At 47.6% G+C, this 19,480-nt stretch overlaps 8 protein-coding genes across 8 annotated transcripts; 3 read left to right on the top strand and 5 right to left on the bottom strand.

The window, feature by feature from the left end:
- Positions 1–434: 434 nt before the first annotated feature.
- Sod2 (Superoxide dismutase [Mn], mitochondrial) lies at positions 435–1,330 on the top strand (the record flags this gene model as incomplete). The annotated part of the gene is made up of 3 exons (XM_031146961.1): positions 435–564; positions 630–895; positions 1,037–1,330. The coding sequence occupies 3 exons, from the start codon at positions 435–437 to the stop codon at positions 1,328–1,330; spliced, it is 690 nt and encodes a 229-aa protein (XP_031007387.1).
- Positions 1,331–2,053: 723 nt separating this feature from the next.
- On the bottom strand, positions 2,054–2,377 carry LHYA1_G001982 (uncharacterized protein; the record flags this gene model as incomplete). The annotated part of the gene is made up of 1 exon (XM_031146960.1): positions 2,054–2,377. One exon carries the CDS (start codon positions 2,375–2,377, stop codon positions 2,054–2,056), a length of 324 nt encoding a protein of 107 aa, XP_031007386.1.
- Positions 2,378–4,002: 1,625 nt separating this feature from the next.
- Positions 4,003–4,842, bottom strand: LHYA1_G001981 (uncharacterized protein; the record flags this gene model as incomplete). The annotated part of the gene is made up of 3 exons (XM_031146959.1): positions 4,003–4,123; positions 4,206–4,411; positions 4,498–4,842. 3 exons carry the CDS (start codon positions 4,840–4,842, stop codon positions 4,003–4,005), a joined length of 672 nt encoding a protein of 223 aa, XP_031007389.1.
- A 993-nt stretch (positions 4,843–5,835) lies between these two features.
- On the bottom strand, positions 5,836–6,993 carry ncd-2 (Nitronate monooxygenase; the record flags this gene model as incomplete). The annotated part of the gene is made up of 2 exons (XM_031146958.1): positions 5,836–5,886; positions 5,956–6,993. 2 exons carry the CDS (start codon positions 6,991–6,993, stop codon positions 5,836–5,838), a joined length of 1,089 nt encoding a protein of 362 aa, XP_031007388.1.
- Positions 6,994–7,850: 857 nt separating this feature from the next.
- RPB11 (DNA-directed RNA polymerase II subunit) lies at positions 7,851–8,578 on the top strand (the record flags this gene model as incomplete). The annotated part of the gene is made up of 4 exons (XM_031146957.1): positions 7,851–7,867; positions 8,076–8,134; positions 8,199–8,309; positions 8,391–8,578. The coding sequence occupies 4 exons, from the start codon at positions 7,851–7,853 to the stop codon at positions 8,576–8,578; spliced, it is 375 nt and encodes a 124-aa protein (XP_031007325.1).
- A 1,976-nt stretch (positions 8,579–10,554) lies between these two features.
- On the top strand, positions 10,555–11,586 carry AKR7A3 (Aflatoxin B1 aldehyde reductase member; the record flags this gene model as incomplete). The annotated part of the gene is made up of 2 exons (XM_031146956.1): positions 10,555–10,609; positions 10,667–11,586. 2 exons carry the CDS (start codon positions 10,555–10,557, stop codon positions 11,584–11,586), a joined length of 975 nt encoding a protein of 324 aa, XP_031007326.1.
- Positions 11,587–12,176: 590 nt separating this feature from the next.
- On the bottom strand, positions 12,177–14,533 carry WOR2_0 (White-opaque regulator; the record flags this gene model as incomplete). Its single annotated transcript, XM_031146955.1, has 9 exons — positions 12,177–12,305; positions 12,361–12,442; positions 12,562–12,600; positions 12,651–13,312; positions 13,375–13,500; positions 13,569–14,088; positions 14,180–14,292; positions 14,386–14,432; positions 14,521–14,533. 9 exons carry the CDS (start codon positions 14,531–14,533, stop codon positions 12,177–12,179), a joined length of 1,731 nt encoding a protein of 576 aa, XP_031007327.1.
- Positions 14,534–18,658: 4,125 nt separating this feature from the next.
- Positions 18,659–19,389, bottom strand: rpl-38 (60S ribosomal protein; the record flags this gene model as incomplete). The annotated part of the gene is made up of 4 exons (XM_031146954.1): positions 18,659–18,880; positions 19,025–19,071; positions 19,226–19,259; positions 19,360–19,389. 4 exons carry the CDS (start codon positions 19,387–19,389, stop codon positions 18,659–18,661), a joined length of 333 nt encoding a protein of 110 aa, XP_031007328.1.
- Between the last annotated feature and the right edge of the window lie 91 nt (positions 19,390–19,480).

Below are 19,480 nucleotides of genomic sequence, written 5' to 3'. Positions count from 1 at the left end.
GGGGACTTTCTGGGGGTGGGTTAGATAGATGGATGGCATGGTGGGGGAGGGAGGGGTAGGTGGGTTTTTTACTTGGGCGTCTGTGAGGATGGCGTCTATATCGTAGTAGGACATTTCGGGGGTTTGGTTGTTGGGTAGGAGATTGGAATCTCCTACCGTTGCTGCGGATGTGAGGTGTAAAGGAGTGGAAGCTGAATTGATGCTGGATATTGATTTAGAGGGGGCGCGTTGGAAGCGCGAAGGCCGTGGCCGTGATGTTGTTGATCCCTGCCATATCCTCGGTTGCTCTGCGGGATGATGTGATGTTTATTTTCGGTGAATTCGGTTCGGATATACAGTGCCTTATAACCATCCATCCCCTCCATTGATTAACCTCTCCATACCATACAACGACCTTCAACTTTTGAACAATTAAACAATTGATCAAAATAAGCATGTCTGCTACACTTTTCCGCACAAGCACAGCTGCTCGCTCGGCGTTGAGAGCTGGTGCTGCTACGAGAGCTGCTTCTGCGGCAAGCACCAGCTTCGTCCGTGGAAAGGCTACTCTCCCCGACCTACCATGTACGTATTCATCCAACCCTCTACGATGTTGTATGTATACCCTACCTCTAACTAACGAGCTCAAGATGACTATGGAGCGTTGGAGCCAACCATCTCCGGCAAGATCATGGAGCTGCACCACAAGAACCACCACCAAACATACGTCAACAGCTTCAACACAGCGACGGAACAGCTGCAGGCTGCGGAATCGAAGCAGGATATCGCTGCCCAGATCGCGCTGCAGCCTGTGATTAACTTCCATGGTGGGGGCCATATCAACCATACGCTGTTCTGGGAGAACTTGGCGCCGAGCAAGAATGGCGGTGGTGGTGAGCCGGCTGGGCAATTGAAGGTATTGCTTCTATCCACCCCATTATTCCTCTCCCCTGCAACCAGACCACTCTTTCAATATAAACTTTCGTTGCATGACATTGCATTACATGACATTACATTACATGAACTCTGAATGAGCATGGATTCTGACAATAAACAGACAGCCATCGAAACGTCCTACGGCTCCCTCTCCTCCTTCAAGACCAAATTCAACGCCGCGCTCGCTGGCATCCAAGGCAGCGGCTGGGCCTGGCTCGTCAAGGACACCGAGACGGGACAGGTACAAATCCGCACATACGCCAACCAGGACCCGGTGGTAGGAAAGTACAAGCCGTTGTTGGGGATTGATGCTTGGGAGCACGCGTACTATCTTCAGTACCAGAACCGCAAGGCCGAGTACTTTAGTGCGGTGTGGGATGTGGTTAATTGGAAGACGGTGGAGAAGAGACTTTGAGGTGTAGTGGTGGTTGATGGGGGAGGATCAGTGTATATTTATATGACGGGCAGTATTGAGGTTTAGCCGGAGCAAATCACATCAAATGAATGGTACAAATGTGGTTTTATGTGCGAGTCTGTTAAGTGAAATAAATAGCAATGGGTATAAACTAAGCGCCGCCCTTACCCCAAATCAAAACCGTACGTACCTAAGCCATTCCATAGGTCCGTCCATATATATAACAAAGTACAGTGTATCCTTCGCATGCATGCCCAACCATCTATAAGTCATACTCAGTACATTCCTCCAAATAAATCTATCCCATCCCAGCCCATCCCTGTAGTCATGACTCGCTTCTGAATAATACAGTATATGACTTGTCCGCCCGCATCGCATACTCCGTAGTATCCCTGACTCGTTCATTCGTTCCCAGAACTCCTCTCCCGAATCCAATGCCAAACCCCGAACGACCTGCCTGATGCGCATCCTCGCCCGTGACAGCGTGCCACGTCCCTACATGGACAACACAACACCAACACCAACACCAAACACCTGCGAAAAGCGGGAGTGGAAGCGGAAGCCGAACCGAGGAGTCGGACTTTCGTGGTGGATAATACAGAATATGTTCCTCTTTCTCCTTCCATCCACCTAATGCAGCCAATCTAACCCAACCCGATGTAATGCAATGCAATGCAATCATGAAACATAAGGCGTGTCGTCCCCTCTCCTCTTCACTTCACTTCACTTCTTCCTACTCCTCCCCCTGCCCCTCTTCTCCCCCTTATCACGTGTCTCGCACTCCCGATTCTCCTCGTACAGCATATTCAACGGCTTACCATCGAACACCAGATCCTCGTCTTCGATCGCGTAGGGTGTTGTCCACGATCTCTCGATTTCTTTCGTGGCATTACCGCTAGAAGTGGTATTGGAGCTGGTGGATGTGGATGTGGAGGTGGCGTTGGATGTTGAGGTGGAGGTGGCGAGGAGGTAGTATTGTTGATTTTGCGACTGGTGGTGGTGGGATGAAGCGGAGGAGGATGATGATGATGAGTATTGAGCCGACATTTTTGATGGGTTTTTTTCTTTTTCTTTTTTGATGGTGGAAAATAGAGCTGGGGAGATGGTGGGATGGTGGGATGAGATGTATATTAGTAGAAACACTCTAGTAATCCCTTAAGAAACAAAATAGTTTGCTTTGCTGTTCTAGGTTGCTGTCTGTGCAGTGCCTTTGCCTTGCTTCGTTGTTCACACTCGATATAGTAAGTGCCTGTCTCAAACTGACTCGGTTGGCTAGACTCCCGAAATTGAATTGATTTTGAATTGATTTGAATTGATTTGAATTGATTTGAATTGATTTGATTTGATTATGATTTGATAGATGAAGATAAAAAGGCTCACCTCATCTCATCGGAAAAGGAACCGATCAAAAGTATATATATGGCAGAGGATATTCGGGTGGCACGCTCAATAGTTATATGCTTGCTTTCCTTCCTTGGCCTGTTTTACCGCCCGATCGGCCGGCCACCCGCAGGATTCTCGGTATTACTTTCTTACTACCTTGCTTCCTTCCCCTTCCCCTTCCCCCTACGTAGATGTAGAAACCCAAGCCAGAATCTGAGTCAGGGAATCAGTCAGGGTTAGACTCGCATGGTGGCTTTGGTGATGGCTTGATGATCATCATGGATGGCGACTCCCGGAATGTGATCAGCTCCGCCTCCGAGTGCCACCTGCATCTCCACTTCCCACCCACTTCCCTCCCCCGCGTCTCCGTCTCTCTTACAGCTTCCGAATCAGGGAAGCCGTCGGCATGTCACGTCACTGTACGTGTGTGTATGTAGTACTGTACTCTGTAATTATCCCACCGAGAGTATTATTATTACGACGATATCATTACTGTATACAGTAACCATTAGATTTATCGCTATCGTCATGCCATGTTATGCCATGCAATGCGATGGTATGATACCGGTATCATATTATTGCTGACATGCTTCCATGCTTCCACTAACATCACAGTCCAGCCCTGCCTGCCTGCCTGCCTGCCTGCCTGCCTGCTGATCAAGATATATACCACCAGCTGAACAGGCGGGCGCAACGACACCTGATGACCTGTTCGTAATCCAGATCCAGATTATGGCTGGGAGGATGGAATTATTATCCGGATCAGCCGCTGGAATGGAAAGCCGAGAGAGAGACTGTACCAGACTTCCCGGTTTACCAGATCTGGTGTGCACCCTCTTGCAACGCACCCCGCCATATGCACATGTAGAAGTAGAAGTACGAGCATTTATCCTTCAAACGCCGAGTCGTGTGGTCGTGGTCGTGTCGTGGTCAGCCTCTGAGGTCTATCTATCTATATCTTGCCTTCTCCAGGTCTCCTGTCGCACGTCGCGGTAAAGCTGATGGATGGTGGAGCATCACATGCAAGTCAGTAGACAGAGGTGTGGCGGGGTGAGATTCTGCACTGCATTTTCAATGAGATGTAGTGTGGGGTACATATCCCTTCCATCCTTACATATGATTCCATTAGTGCAACCCATTCCTCACATGTTCATGTTGATACAGTCATCATCCATTTTCATTCCTATTGCCACCTTACGCCTCTCCTTTTTCCTTTCCATGCATCGCTACCCAATCCAATCCACTCCAAGCAAAGTTGCTACTGTATTGTAATCCATTCCCTTCCATACTCACAAATACACCCACTTCTTACTTGCACTCACAATCCGCATGCCCACAAGCCTTACTCTTACATCCTCCCTCCGTATGCTTACATGCGCACTCACACTTCTCACCCCCATGGTGTCCTCACTTATGATGTTGATGAGAATGCGGTTGCGCCTTAACAGCCACGAGAAAGTTCTCCCCCGTCTCCGCCACCGCATGTACAAACACCTCGTCCCCATACGGCCAGTCCCCCTTAAACTCCTCCTTCTCGTCGTATTCCGCATACGAGGATTTGGTCACCTCGTTGTCGATCAGGACCGAATGCGCGGCGGCGTAGGCCGCAGCGCGCGAGGGATACGTGCCTTCGACTTCGGTGTTCTGGATGCCGCCGATACGGTCGTTGTTGTAGTTTATGGTTGTTTGGAGGACTTTCTTCTTATTAGCTTACGCGGTTCCGGTCTCATCTATCTGATTGTACGAGGTTAGGGGGACTTGCCATAGTGCAGGAATCCGTCGACCTCTCCTGAAGCATTTCCTTGGAGTTTCGGGACATTTGGCTTCGTGTCCAAGCGGACCTCGAATTCTTGGCCTGCGGGTGCTTTTGCGTACGCTAGGACGCCGTCTCCGTGCTTCCAGTTCTCTGGGTCGGTGTTGTCTTCGTAAACCTCGAAGTCATCTTTGACGTATCCTTCCGAGGCAAGAGCTGAGAGTGCGGCGGCCTTTGCGGCTTTGAGATCGGTGAAAGTTCCTAGGATGTCGGTTATGCGAGTTGCACCGGACTTGTCTGCGTGGTAGTCGGTGATGGTGCGTTTGACGTGGTAGAGGAATTCGGGAGCAGTCTCTGTGTTCTCTTTGGTTGCCATGTTTGATTGAGTTTTGTTTCGATTTGTGTTTTTTGAATTGATTAATCTAAGTTTTGATTGATTGATTGATGTCAAATACCCCAACGAGAGCCGGAAGCCGCGGACATATATGCTTTGCAATTTTCATTATAGTTATTAACTATTTGCTCCACGTGATGGGTGGTGAGACGGTGGTCTGATAGCATGTTGATGCCTTTTTATACGTACGTCATCTAAAGATCTTCTCAAGTGTATATGGCGTGATATACTCAATTCACACAAGTGGGCAGCCTATGTACCGCGGATGTTATGTAAGTTGAGTGGATTCATGAATGCCGGTGGAGCTTGCCTGCATATAAGATGCGAGTCTCATCAGCTGTTGGTAATCAAAACCCTCGGTACAAGAAATCATCAAAATCATTCACAATACACACATGCATTACTAATATCAACACACAACGCCACTAGAATCTGAACAATGTCTCCCTTCACCCAACTCAACTCCCACCTCAGTTTCGGCGGTGACATCGACCAAGCCTGAAATTTCAGCACAGTCCAGTCCTCAACTACCTGGACGAATTCGCCCGCCACTTCTCCCAGCGCCACCGCTGCTTCATTTCATCTTCATCCCGCGCTTCGATCTAGAAAAAGATCCTCGCGCACTCGTACTACCTGTATGGCGATATCTCCGGCGCCAGAGTCGAAGATATACATTAACATCGAATCCCACAATACGTTTGCTTTTCCGGCACCGGTGCTGGAGGACGGTGTGAGGGCGAGTATGGAGGTCGGGGTTTTGGTGCTGGTGTTGGTGGTGGTGGTGGTAGTGCCGAAGAGGGGGGTATCTGTGTTCTATAAAGTACTCGCTTAATGAAGAGGGGTTCGAAGGGAGCTTCTCGGTTAGCCTAATACCTTAGGTAGGTCGCGGGGAAGAACTACGGGGATAATTACCTACCTAGGTAGGTATTTAAGGTATGTATATTAGGTATGCAGAAGGCGGCTATTCTATAATATTTAAATGTCCGATTGTTGACCCTTTGCATTTAAGGATGAAGTACTTGAGTCCTAATTCAAGATTCAGGAAATGGAGTATTTTTGATATCATATTTTCATCTGATTACAAGTGACTAGCACCTCTTTCCAAAAGCGCTTGGCGTCTCTAGTCACCTCCTTAACAATCTCAACCGCAGGCTTGATTTCATTAATCAACCCCACCCCCGACCCAGCATAAGCGCACATGCGCGTCTTCTCACCCGCCCAGCCATCCGCCGACTTAGCCGCCTCCCCATAAAGCTTCTTATTCTCTTCCTCCGGTAGTCCCTTTTCATCATCCCAAACACTATCGTTCAGCACCCCCCGGCCATCAAACTCCTCCGGCCACCAGTTCCCCATTAACCGATCCCAGAGCTTCGTCCGGGATGTATCCCCATCCTTAGCCTTCAGCACAACGTCTCGGTACCCGTTTGTGATGGCCGCTTCGGGCGAGCACAGAAAGCGCGTTCCCATACACACGCCTGCTGCTCCTAGCATCGTCGCCGCCGCTACACCTCGACCATCCGCGATCCCCCCCGCGGCGACCAGAGGAATATCTCCAAAGCCTGCTTTGGATAACGCGTCTGCGCATTCGGGAAGCAGCGTGATGATGGAGGATGCGTGCTCGAGGCCGTGACCACCGGCATCTATGCCTTGGATGACCAGGACGTCGGGCCGGCAAGTCCTCGCGGCTTCGAGCGCGGTGGCTAAGTTGCCGACCTGGATCCAGATTTTGGTTTTCCCGGCGGTAGCGTCGCGGATGCCGCGTGACCAATCCGCGAAATCTTTCATCTCCTTGGGTGCGAAGAGCCATGCTGCGGCTGGCTTTACGGGGGCGGAGGAGAGGGTGGCTAGCGCAGCCGCGAGGTCGATGCCGAAGCAGATGAAACCGACGCCGACGGGGAGGATGTCTGAGGGGGTGTTTGGGATGGGGGATTCGGCGAGGGAGGCGGTGACTTTTTCGAGGAAGGGGGGGAGGGCCGAGAGCACGTTGCCGATGCCGAGGAAACCTAGGCCGTGGGTGCGGGAGACGGTTAGGGCGAGGGCGTCGTTGGCTGTGAGGCGCATGGGAGCGGAGACTATGAAGGGGGAGGTTGTCCACGGGTAGGCGGATTGGAGGGTTTTGGCGTGTGAGGCCATTTTGCTATATGCTTTGAATGGAATACGTGGAAGTGAAGAAGAGAGTGGGAGCTTCATACGCTTGTGAAGTACTGGTTGGTGTGGACAGAAGGAAGAACCTGGGTTCAGAGGATTTGCTTGATATATGAATGATTTCCTTGCCATTGAGAAACAGAAACCCGACTTCGGACTTTTCAATAGTACAGTAAGAGCTACGGGAGTAATCCCTCCCTTCCACATGGTTTTTACGAACCAGGTGTATGAGAACTGTTATTGAGAAGCAGTGCTGTAGCAGCAAGCTGCTTACATATCATTTGTTGACGTCAATGTGATGAATCACGTACTCAGCACTACGTAAAGAGCTCGAATTCGACTGTTATATGCATATAGAAGGTAAGTCCTTCTGACGAAGTAAACTCCAGATTGTTACCTCCGAGGAAATGCATTACCGTCTCCGCTTTTCCTACTCTGTATACCTAGGTAGTATAGAAACTGCGTTCCTTTCCTCCGATATATACTTAAACCCCGAGGAAATCCATCATCGTCTCCACTTTTCCCAGACTATCCCTGCATAGGGTAGTCCGTACCCCAGCCATGCCCAACCGACTTTGGCCTAGGGTTCCCGCAGAGCCTCATTCACACCTTTCGTGACTTCGCGCTTTTGCCTGACGAGATCTTCAAATTATCAACCCTACGCGACCTCATCCACATACATCTCCATCCACATCCTCATTCCCATCCAACATCTATTCTTTGGGTCGCTGCTTCTACTTTTGGATAAAAGAAATCGTAAGTTCTTTTGTTGTAGGAGAAGCTTATGCTAGCAGCACCTAACTTTTGTGCGTAGAATATTGTAATATTTTGGGAACGTTGCGACCATGAACGCTCCAGATAGGTCAGTACCGCCTCGTTCCTTCTCTTTTTGGCACGGCGGCATCGACTGGCATTTGAATCGGGTGGCGGAAATGTTCAATCCTTCTGTTCTGTACATGAGGCTTGCCTTCATCGTGTCATCTTTCTATCGACAAGTCGCAAAGACACCACGGAACGAAACGTGTACCACAGCACAACATGTTGGACAATTCTCCTGACTACCCTAATAGGTTCGAGCTCTTCCTCCTCGGCGAGGGCGAGAAGAAGGTCACCGAACAAACAGACACCCGTATGCTTGCCCCGGCCCAGCCGCGCCCATCAATCTCGAGTAGCAATACTGATCAGAGGAATAGGAACGGCTAATAGCGCCGTCTTCACCTTCAACAAGGAGGACCACACGCTCGCCAACATGCTCCGCGCCCATCTCCTCAAAGACCAACACGTAACCTTCGCTGGCTACAAAGGTACATTACATCCCCCCCCTCTACCTTCACCAGCTTGCGCAGTGCAGGCTAAGTAATCAACTAACTCATCTGCGCGCGCAGTACCCCACCCCCTCTTCGCGACCTTCGAGCTCCGCATCCAAACCGACAGCGTCATCTCACCCAAAGAAGCGCTAGTCAACTGCTGCAAATCCCTCGTCGGCGATCTCGAGACGCTGAGCAGGGAGTTCACCAAGGAATACGAGCTGCGGAAGATGGTTGCTGGCGATGGTACTGGGATTGATCAGTAAACAAAGAGTGGTTGTGAGGACTTTGATTGAAGGCGCAAAAAAAGACAAGGGCTAGTGGCTGGATGGAGTTTGGGTGGCCTTGATTGCTTGTGGCATGGAATGAATATGGGCGTTTGGACGGGCATATGGGCATATATATCAAAGAAAAGAGAGGCCGGAGTGGTAAATCGCTTTTGATCTTGCTATAGTAGTGGAATGCTAGAGATTCGAATCCGTTCTCTTTTTGTTGCGCCCTTGCTTTTTGTCGGCGTTGGGTTCTGTTTGGACGCATGTGCTCAAAACAGATGCTAGACTGCAAGTGCAGAGTTTCTTAAGCAATATGAAAGCTTTATAATGTCCGTCTCGGCTTCTCATCACCAGGAATCCTTCAACCACAGCACAGCACACTACGAGATATAACATAAAGGGCCAGAAGAATTTGATAGATACAACCAACCCCGCCATTCCGTCCGAGAAACTACTTCACATTCACATCAACCGTGCGATGACCTCCCTCTCCTCCCCTGTCCTTCCTCTCACCGGGACTCAAGAGCCCAGAGTAGAATAAAATATCCTTCTTCCCCATGCCCCAAGAGTCCTTCCACCTAACTTAACCTCCCATACACACCGCGCGCGTACCCGGGTCGAGGGATCGAGCAGTTGTTGTTTGTTTGTTTACAGAGGTGAGTGAAGATGGATGGACATTCCTAGATAGGTAGGCTGTATACACCTTTGTGTGTGCATATGTTCGTACAGGCATCACGGGGGAGACTTCAAGAATAGGGGTTTCTTGGTTGTCTTGTTCGTTCTCGCTCTCGTCTTCTTGGTCGGGTTCTGTTTTGATGTCTTTCTTGTAACTTCCGACTTCCATGTATCGGAACTTTTCGTATGGCCGACCCTTTAATTCGTCAACGTCCTCAATGGGAGTATCGCAAAATGAAGTACACTATGATTTAATCAGCGATGGTGCCGGTAACAATGGAAGGATAGGTAACTCACAGTGACGATGTGGGCCAACCCATCACCAATAGACCGGAGGACAATTACAGGGTGGTCACCGAAAGCTCCTCTGTCGAGTCTAGGGTGCAAGAAGAATATCGAGTCCTGTCTCCCCCAGTGAGGCAACATGACCATGAAACCAGCTTTGATGGGAAAGTCGTCCTGTCTGGGCATATTAAACGACTGCTGATATAGAAACCGTGGAAAGGACTATAGTCCCTGTAGATACCTAGTCGATGATCTTCAACGAAACTCCTATTGCGTAGATAATTCTTTTCCGGAAGCGGTATGTCCCAAGATACTTGCCAGCTTCGCAAGAACATGAGAGTCTCAGAATACCCTGGCCACCACATAATCTGGTTTCTTTCTTTCTTCCCAATGTAAGTATTCTGAAGTGCTTCCCAAGCCAAGTTGCATTTGTCTTTCGTCTCGAATAGAGCCAACCAACGCGAGCAAAGAAGGACGAACCGACTATTACCCCACACTCTCAAGAAAGATAGATCGTAACCCTGTGATGTGATCTGGTAGAGCCATGTTGTTCCTTTTGTAAACGCATGTTTGGACTGAAAGAATAGTTCCCACTCAGCTTGAGCGAAAAGGCAGCCCCAAATTTTTCATATATGCGAGCCAGCCATAAGTAATATCAAAGAGACGCCATGAAATCAAAGTGGAATAGTACGTGATATTATCTTGTCTCTAAAGTCCCCAAAACCCGGTCCTCTAACGCAACCATCATGCAATGTTCGGCAATTGCGGGGTTACACAGCTTCTGGAATCCGAGATCCTAAAATACCGGGGTCCTTGCATTTGGACCCATTGACTAATATATACTACGTACTATAGAGAGTGATTGCAAACTAACAGAACTAGTAACCATTTCAACGGATGTGTTTAAGTTGCTTGTATTCGCCCATCTTGGTATTCGGATTATATACCACAGTCCAGGGTTACACAATACATCTAGAAACTCTTCCGTCGAGAACCAATAAATCCCAAGAATGGCAAACCAGAATGTCAAAGTTGTCTTTGGCGCCATGGCAATCGGCAAGCCAGGTAAGGTCTTTTCTGATTTGAAAAAGAGCGACAGCTACTAATTTCGATCGAATGTAGGAGCTGAGCTGGTCAAATTTGACACCCTCGAAGACGTATCCAAGATTCTGGATATATTTCAAGGCCATGGTCATAATGAAGTAGACACTGCTCGCCTCTACGGTGCAGGTTCGTCAGAGGAGTACCTCGCGAATCTCGAGTGGCAGAAACGTGGACTCGTGATGGACACCAAGCTATTCCCTACTCTAGGCAAGCTGCCTCCAGGAGCCGACCTCGAGTTATACACGCACAAGCCCGAAGACCTACGCAAAGGACTCCTCCGCAGCCTCGCAGCCCTCAAGGCAGAGAAGAAGGTCGACATGTGGTATTTGCACGGACCCGACAGAAATACCCCATTCATCGAGACCTTGCGCGAGGTCAACAATCTTCACCAAGAGGGCTACTTTGCACGATTCGGTCTGAGCAACTACCACTGTTGGGAGGTGGCAGAGATCTGTGAGATCTGCGATCGGCATGGTTGGATCAAACCCTCTGTTTACCAAGGCATGTACAACGTATTCCATCGCGGCGTCGAGTACGAACTCTTCCCCTGTCTGCGCAAATACGGCCTATCCTTTTACGCTTACAACCCTCTCGCTGGTGGTATGCTTTCCGACCGGTATCATCGTGACGATACTGCGGTCGGCGCAGGCGCGCGGTTTGACCCGGAGAAATGGTCGGGCAAGATTGCCCGGATGCGGTACTGGAATGATGCTTACTTTGATGCCTTGGATATTCTCCGTCCGGTGGTGAAGAAGTATGCGATGAGCGAGGCCGACGTGGCGCTGAGATGGCTTGCCCATCATTCGCAACTACAGGGGGCACTTGGCGATGCTGTTATCGTGGGTGCGAGTAGTACGAAGCATCTTGAGGAGAACTTGACTGCGCTGGAGGCAGGTTCGTTGCCAGCGGAGGTTGTTGAAGCTCTTGATGCTGGATGACAGAAGACTCGTGCCGTTTCTTTCAAGTATTGGCAGTGAGGGACACTGTACTGTAAAATGGTTGCCAAATGGTCGATCGAGCGTTCGCGGGGCTATGATATTTCAAGGCATTTCGACAGTAACGAATAATGCCCGTGCAATGCAAGTTTGCCTCATCCCTTATCGGCTTGGCCGTACGTAGGAATGTATTTGATCTGCGGATTATTGCGTCCAGGCATAAGTGTGTTGCTAAACAAAACGTGTGTAATGTGAGTCTATATCTGCCTACCAAGCCTTCAAACACAATTCAAGACTTCGGGGTTGAAGTAGAACACCTAATCCAGGAAAGTTTTATGTAAATTAGCCCACCTAGCATGAGACCCAATTCGCCGTAATAACTCGAAATTAAATCCCATGAGTACATGTCCATTCGACTCCCCTTTACAACGCTCCATCCAACACCAAGCCAAAACGCGTTTCATCACACAGCAGTAAATTTCAAACCTTCAAGGAACCTCTCCTGATTATATCCATGAGGTTCATTTTCCAATATTATAGGATCATTCTATTCATAAGTCTGGACCTCGAGCTTCGTACAGCAGCTGTCATTTTCAGGCAGATTTTGGAACGTTTTCGGGACCTCTGCTTTGCACTACGGGTTGCGTGGCTCTAGAGAGGGCGGCGAATTGAGCTCTTTGGCGTTGGCCATAGATGTATATTGAAGGTTGGCCGACGGGTGCCTACGGGGAATTTAGCCTTGTAGTGGGAGGTTAATAGGTAGGGAACTCGACTCACCTTGAGTAACACACTGGCCTGATGAATACCCATCATCTCGGAGATGTACTGTAGTCTTCCCCTGAGATAAAGGCGTTGGGATCTAGAATGTCTATAGTTTAGCGCTTATATTCTTGAGGCTCAAGGGACAAGTGATGGATTCAAGCGCCTTAAGAGCAGATCTAGTGTGAGGGGTAGAGTAAAAAGAGAATAATGACGTACGGCAGAGCAAAATCTGCAGAGCCTGCAACGAAGATAGGCCTGGTAAAATTAGTATTGTACTTCATGAAATGATAAACTTTGAAACATACCACATGATAAATATTCCCCAGAGAGCCTTGGGATTAGCCTGGGCATCCGTATTTCCAGATTCCCCACATGCGAAAAAGGATTTATCAACCATCGCTTCGTTTCTGTCCTTGTTCCAACCAAAAAAGTATGGACAACTAGCTACAATATCTTCAATGAGCGGACAGCAAACTTGCTGAGCCTTGGCGTACTCGGGTGTCAGTGTATAATCTTTCAAGTCACCCAACCAGGCAACGCAGCGGAGGATAGTAAAGTGTAGTAGAATCTGCGATGATCGAGCGATATTTTGGTGGTATGCAATCCACATCTCTGAATATGAATCTATACGTCCTGGATGGGTTTCTGATGACGCATAATTATAACCAATGCCTTTGTCACCAAGCCACGTCTCGAATTTTGGTTGCCAAGATGGTGGGAGGGATTTGAACCACTGTACGTAATCTTTCTCCAAAGCTTCTGCCTTGCGTTGAACTCTCAAGACGTTCTCGTAATTTGCAGCAGTTCTTGCAATCTGTGATGTAGCGGTTGTAGTCTCTGACCGCAAGTCCGCTACCAACAGATTCAGTCGGGCGAATTTCGCTATGATTTCGTCGCTGGCGGAAACCATCATCCACCAATCTACCGATGGAGCAACAGCCTTCGAATTGGCAATATATTGTATAGTCTTGAGAAGTCAGTCTTGACCCGGAGAAAGAAAGAGTTGTGGCTTACAGCAAGTGCTCTTACTATGTGCCATATGTCGCGGCGCCTTCGAGTTTGAAAGTTTTCTGGCCCCCGTGCTTTGAGGAGTGCGACGGCTCCATCTACGTGAGAGTTCCAAGCCTGATGACTTACGCGTGGGGCGGTAACTTGCTATTTGATGTAGTTGGTAGTTAGTTAATGATTGCATGCTGCGAGTAGGGACGATGCATAGCACTTACCTCGAAGAATGACAAGAGCAAGACTGCAGCTAACGTAGAGTCACTAGACGCTGTTCTAGCATCTCTCAGAGTTCCGTTGATTTTGGTCAGCGCTTTTACGTAGAATAGATCGGCTTGTGGAAGTAGGGCTTTAGAATTAGGTCGAGTGCCAAGAGACGCAGTCGCTACAGCTGCGAATGCCTTAGATAAACACGGGTCTGGTTTGCCTTTCAGAAGCGGCAGAATGAAATCAAAATATCCTCTCATGGTGTTTTGTGCTGGAAGTAAAACGAAATTGGCAAGAAAAAAGCAAGTTGCCTGTTGATCTATGGGGGTAGATATCTGAGCACAAATAACTCCGCCATGGTGATGCCCGCTAGAAGCATGACTCGGCCAGGAGGATGTATCCGATGTTGGCGAGATGATAGAAAATGATGATGAATTAGGTATGATATCTGCTCGCCCCACAAATTGAGATCCGTCGACTATGGCTTGGCTGGAATCAAAAGAGCGAGAATTTATCATCCGATTGTTCATCTTCCTGGCACACAAGATAACATCAGCAGGAATCATTTATTTGTTTCTAAAAAGACGGGTAACAAAATCCCGCTTGAGAATTGGGACATTCGTACTGCTTGGTTGATTTTGTCTCATCGCGCAGGTTGAGGTCAAATACATCCCGATATCCAGGGCATACTCTCTTCACCTTCTGGCATCGCATACAGCCCGGTTTTCCTTCATCGCACTGCTCACAGTTAGTATGAACTCCATTGATTGTTAAGAGACATTATTGCTAGTATAGTTGATCATAGTTGACACATTTGTAAGGATATATTACCTTGATGCGTCGAGCTCGACACAAATAACATCCTTTGCTTGGCTTTCCTAAACAACAAAAAACCACAGTCAGCCTTATATTCCCGAAAACCTAAATCCACTCCAAGCTAAAGTTCTCGACTCAAGATGTACGTACCTGTATTAACCATCGTCACCGGTAGATTCCTGGTTTATGCACTGAATGTTGTTGCGATTGGGTACTGTATATGGGAAACAAATATTTGAAAAGGAAGTCTTTGCGAGCATACTAGAAACAAACAGACATAGCGGTCAGCTTTCCAGGGACCGACAGTACCGGCATAGTTAACCAACATTCCACTTTTAAAAGGGTACATACAATGTTATCACAATCCTAGTGAACTTTATATACGGAGATAGATACAAGTACAAGGCCAGAAGAGGTGTAACCAGGGATTATCACAGGGGTGTATTCTGGTGGAGTTTTTGTGGCTCGAGAGACTACTGCTCATTAATACCTCGAAGACATTCCACCGTACTCGTAGTATGAGAAAATCCTGATTGGGTAGTGAATCCGTTTCGAGTCACGGCATTTCATGCAAGTCCGGGGTTCGGGCGGCTTCACAATGGCATCATCATCTTCAACCATCAGGTTAGAAAAAGGAATCCAAATAAGAACACATCAGATGGTAAATGTTGTATGGCGAAAGGTTTGGAGGTTGAGACAGGATGTAGGCAACACTGCATGGCAGTCAGTGCCCCGCGGCGAGAAATGTTAGACTAAAAGGGTTAGGGGTGGAAGACCGGAACTTTGAGACTGCAGTTCCAAATAACCAATCTGCACACTTGGCGCAACAATTCGTACAAGGCGCATTCGCTTGCGTGTAGCAGTCCAGCAGAAGGATAGAAAATTGATTACAATAGTACCTAAGTAGTAATAGGGCTCGTTCGCCCCACTCCAACGTTGTTGAATTGACCTCGATTTGATTAGGAATTATATCTAATGCTGTAAGTAGAAGTAGCTAGAGCAATTCTGTAACTGAAACAATCTTTTACTATAGTCCGTGCCATGTCCATGCCGTACGGATATACGGAGTACCCGTGGTGAAAAGCTAGTTATATGGAGCAGAACCCAGCAGAACTCTTAAGTCTCAGTGTCAGACGACGACCCCTGAATGTCCACCTCCATCTATTCTCGCTCAAGTAAGCTAGTGACCTATTGATCGTTATTCAAGCAAGGGCTAAGTTTTATTAGATCCACATTATATACTTTGCTATACTGTAGATTTACGCTCCGGAACATCGAGAACATACCCGACACAGTCAGAAAATACTGTACCACACCCAGAGATTATAAAACATATAGCTAAATTAAGTATAACGCGAAGCTAATGCAAGTCAGACAGTGTGCGGGGACTATCGGATGATCAGGTCTAGGGTTGAAACGGCAATCAAAACACAGCACGGACAGCTGGCGTGTTCCGTCACAAATGTCAAATGTCCACTACCGTTGATAGCCAGGAGCCTCGATTTCAAGCCAATCAGTTGGGGATGAAGGTCTGCGATGCCCTGTCGGGAAATATTCGGCTTCACCGGAAACTGTGCAAGTTCCCCGAACAGATAACAATCGAATGCCTATCACATATATATCATTGGCTGAAGCGTTTATTTTGCAGGGTGTTTCTACGTTGTTACCTTGATTGCATCCTTCCACAATCACAATATGGCTTTTATGGGGCTTATAATTCTAGCAGCCGGATCTTCCCTTTTTTAATATACTTCGTACTCCGTAGAAATGGTTTCTTAGCGGTTTGATCTTAAGGTCAGACATAAATGATCGTATGCAAGGTATTGCTTTTGCCAATAGTTATCTTGTCTTGTCTCGCTCTTGGAAGATCCTGGTGCTGAGAGGACAAGTGACAGTACCCCGTATCAAGTTGCTATGCATTCAATGCACAGCATTGAGTACTGTAGGGATGTCAGACGGCCCGAAGGAAGGACGCGACTCCAAGCAAGGCTGAAGATAGGGCTACAAAGTATTGTCATACAGTAAATACTGCACTTTTCCACTTAAAACTAGGATGTGACTAGGGTGATAGAGGGTTTTAATTGGTTAGAAAAGCCCCTGGATCGATCATGTATGCCTTCTTTAGTGATCAAACTGCTAAAACCCGCACTTTTTACTAGATTAAGAATGTTTCCGGCTGCTAAAATCCATATAAGCCCTGTAACAGCATTTGTTGTGGAAAGTTGCAGTATTTATGATAACACTCTGTACTATACCAAGGAGATCATCATGTCACGGCCCTATCATGTCATTTGCGTGTGTCGTTGTAAAATTTGACGAACAGACGCCTTTGACTTTAGTGCTAGACATTTGGAAGCTACGGAAGCGTAGCGTCTTTAAATGCGACTAAATGTAATGCTGCGCCGGACACTAAGCTAGCGTCTCTTTGTTAGAATGAGCTAGCATGAAAACACCCAGGTAGATCAACCCAAGGATACCCCCTCTCATATCTCATTTCAATAGCCAGATCAAAGGTGCAAAGCTATTAAAGGGGTTGAAAAGATAGTCCCAAAATGAGATTTTGTTTAGAGCAGATGCCCTGACCATGAAAGGACTATGAGATCCATTGACTTCATAGAATAGACATCGAACTCATTCTTCCTCCGTAGCCTCCTCTTCTTAACACACCCGTTCAATCTTTCCTAAACGCCTCAATTCAAAAGCCTCCACATAATCCGCAATCCCCTTAGCCACCTCCACCTCCATCTCCGCAAACGCAAAATGATGCTCTATACTCTCAAACCCACTCAAGACCACCCACCCTATTTCCCATCAATAAAAACCCCCAATTACTTAGAAATTTCGAACAGAAAAGCAAAAACTTAATCCATCACTCCTCCTAGCTCTCCTTCTCCACAACTTTCTCCATCATCAACCTACCAACTACACAACAAGGCTCGATATACCTCTTCATGAACCCCCCTAACCTCCCCAGTACACCCCTCTTCGCAGCATCCACAAAATGCACCCTGATTCAAAATAATTGTCTCCGCTTCCGACACTCTTTTCTTCCCGGGGACAGGGGCTGAGATATCAGTATCGATGTGATGATACGTGAGGATACATTTTCTCCAGCTCAATGAAGGGTTTTTAGGAGACTTAAGAGCTGCTGGTTGGGAGCCTAGGGAGCCTAGGGCAAGAATAGCGTATGCGGTTGGGGAGTTTTCATTCTGTGAGTTGGGTTAGGGGAAGGGGTTTTAGTGTGTTATTATGGTCTTGGTGTGGTACGGTATAGGGTGGAATCAGATCGGAAGTTGGAATGATGTCTTCGATCAGGAGATGATGTCTCAGCACACATCTCAAACGTCTTTCCGAAGTAGAGATCTTGTTCTCCCAGCGGAGGCGGTTGGTTGTTTAACATGTAGAGGAAAGAAGGATTATCGATTTGCTAGTAGAATGGTAAAAAAGAAAGTGGTGTCCCGATGAGAAGAGGACGAATTGTACAGTGCTGAGTTTGGAGAGGGGGTCTTTAGAGAGGGAAAGTGGGGGTTCGAGGGGAAGTTCTAGATGTGGCGGAGGCTGGGCTGGGTGTGTTCGTGGAAGTGTTCAGATTGACTTATAGTATGTATATTTTTAGGCGGGGGGGTTGGGGGGAGGGTTGAGTTGAGAAATGTATGTGCAACAAGGTAGACGATAGATAGCCTGTTTTGAGAGTGATTAAATGAGGATGTTTAAAGGAAAAAAGCTTCATCCATCAAATATATAAGAGTTACATATCTAGCCATGTCTGAACGAATCCAAGTACGCAGGCGAGGCGAGCATGCATCAACCGGTCAGCCAGTTCTTGAAGCTTCAGCGGAAGCCCAAAACTGTGTTCTTATGTTAGGATTTGGATTAGAAAAAGATGAACAAATTTGACACTAGACCACGCTCAAATATACAGCGAGAATAACAAGTAAATAAGAACCCAATTAATCCACTCTCTTTGCCGGTATTCGAATAATTCTACTGCAATTTTTGATTTTCATGCATTCATCGACTAAAATCACCGCTAGCTTCTGACTCGAAGAGACAGTTTCTGCGTGGATCCACTTGGACGAGCAGGAATACAGGAAGGAGAATGAGAATAAGTAACACTTTGCGGAATCGACCGTTTGCTTGGGTTTGGAAGGCTCGTCAAATTCGCTTTGCTATCTCAATACAGCGCAGCAGTTTCGTGCCATAGTATGCCAGATCAAGACGCCTTTTGCAAATCAAGTCCATCCATGCGTAACCCTTCCCCAGCACTCCAGCATCTCATAAATCCACTCTATGCTTGTCTCTTGCCCTTTGCGTTCTTCTTTGGTGTGTCGGCGATTGTGAGACCTTTGATTTGTAGGTTAGTCAAGCTTGTATTTCGAACAAGGCATTGGATTGGGATGCGAGTCTGCGGTCTTGGTGGGTCCTTACTAGGTGGCAGCGATTGCTTGAGCTTCTCAACCTTCTCGGAATCCTTCAAGACGAGAGTGTAGACGTATTTTTGGCAGCGGACCTGAAGATACAAAGTCAGCATTGGTGTCTCGCTGAGATTCGTGTGAAGGTGTTGTCCAAAAGCCCCCCCTCCAAATTTCCCCTCCCACAAATTGTGCAGATGTAAACAACCCAGAAAAATGGTCGGAATAACCAGTCCACGTACCTTGAACTTGACAGTCGAAGTCTTCTTGTTGCGCTTGATGCGAGCAGCTATTTTCCATCAGCGTTTCTCCCTCAAAATTGTATCATTCTCTCCAGCGCGTCCCACGGCCCAATTTCTCCCCTCCTCCTCTTCCATCCCCCTCAATATCCGTACAATCTCTCGGAATCCATCTTAAATTTCATAGCCAGGGGAAACACATACAGGAAGCATCCTTGCGTCTGCAAACCTCAATGAACTATTAAAAACCCCAGATTAGCTTTTGACTCTGCAACTGCAAGCCGCTCCACTCCCTTCTGTTCTCTCCACAATTGCGCAGAAAAGCTGAAACTACTTACGTTCTTGATATCCTGGATTTCGCGAGGCATCTTGTCGGCTTTCGAGTAGATTTGTCGAAAAGTTGTGGGATTGGGGATTTTTTTGGATGTTGATACGATTTGGAAAGTTCTGTGGGAGGAG

This window comes from Lachnellula hyalina, assembly GCF_007821495.1.
Source record: "Lachnellula hyalina strain CBS 185.66 chromosome Unknown contig00029, whole genome shotgun sequence".
In the NCBI taxonomy this organism is placed as follows: Eukaryota; Fungi; Ascomycota; class Leotiomycetes; order Helotiales; family Lachnaceae; genus Lachnellula; species Lachnellula hyalina.
Note: the sequence above shows the minus strand (reverse complement) of the source record. Positions and strands in the feature narration are given on the sequence as shown.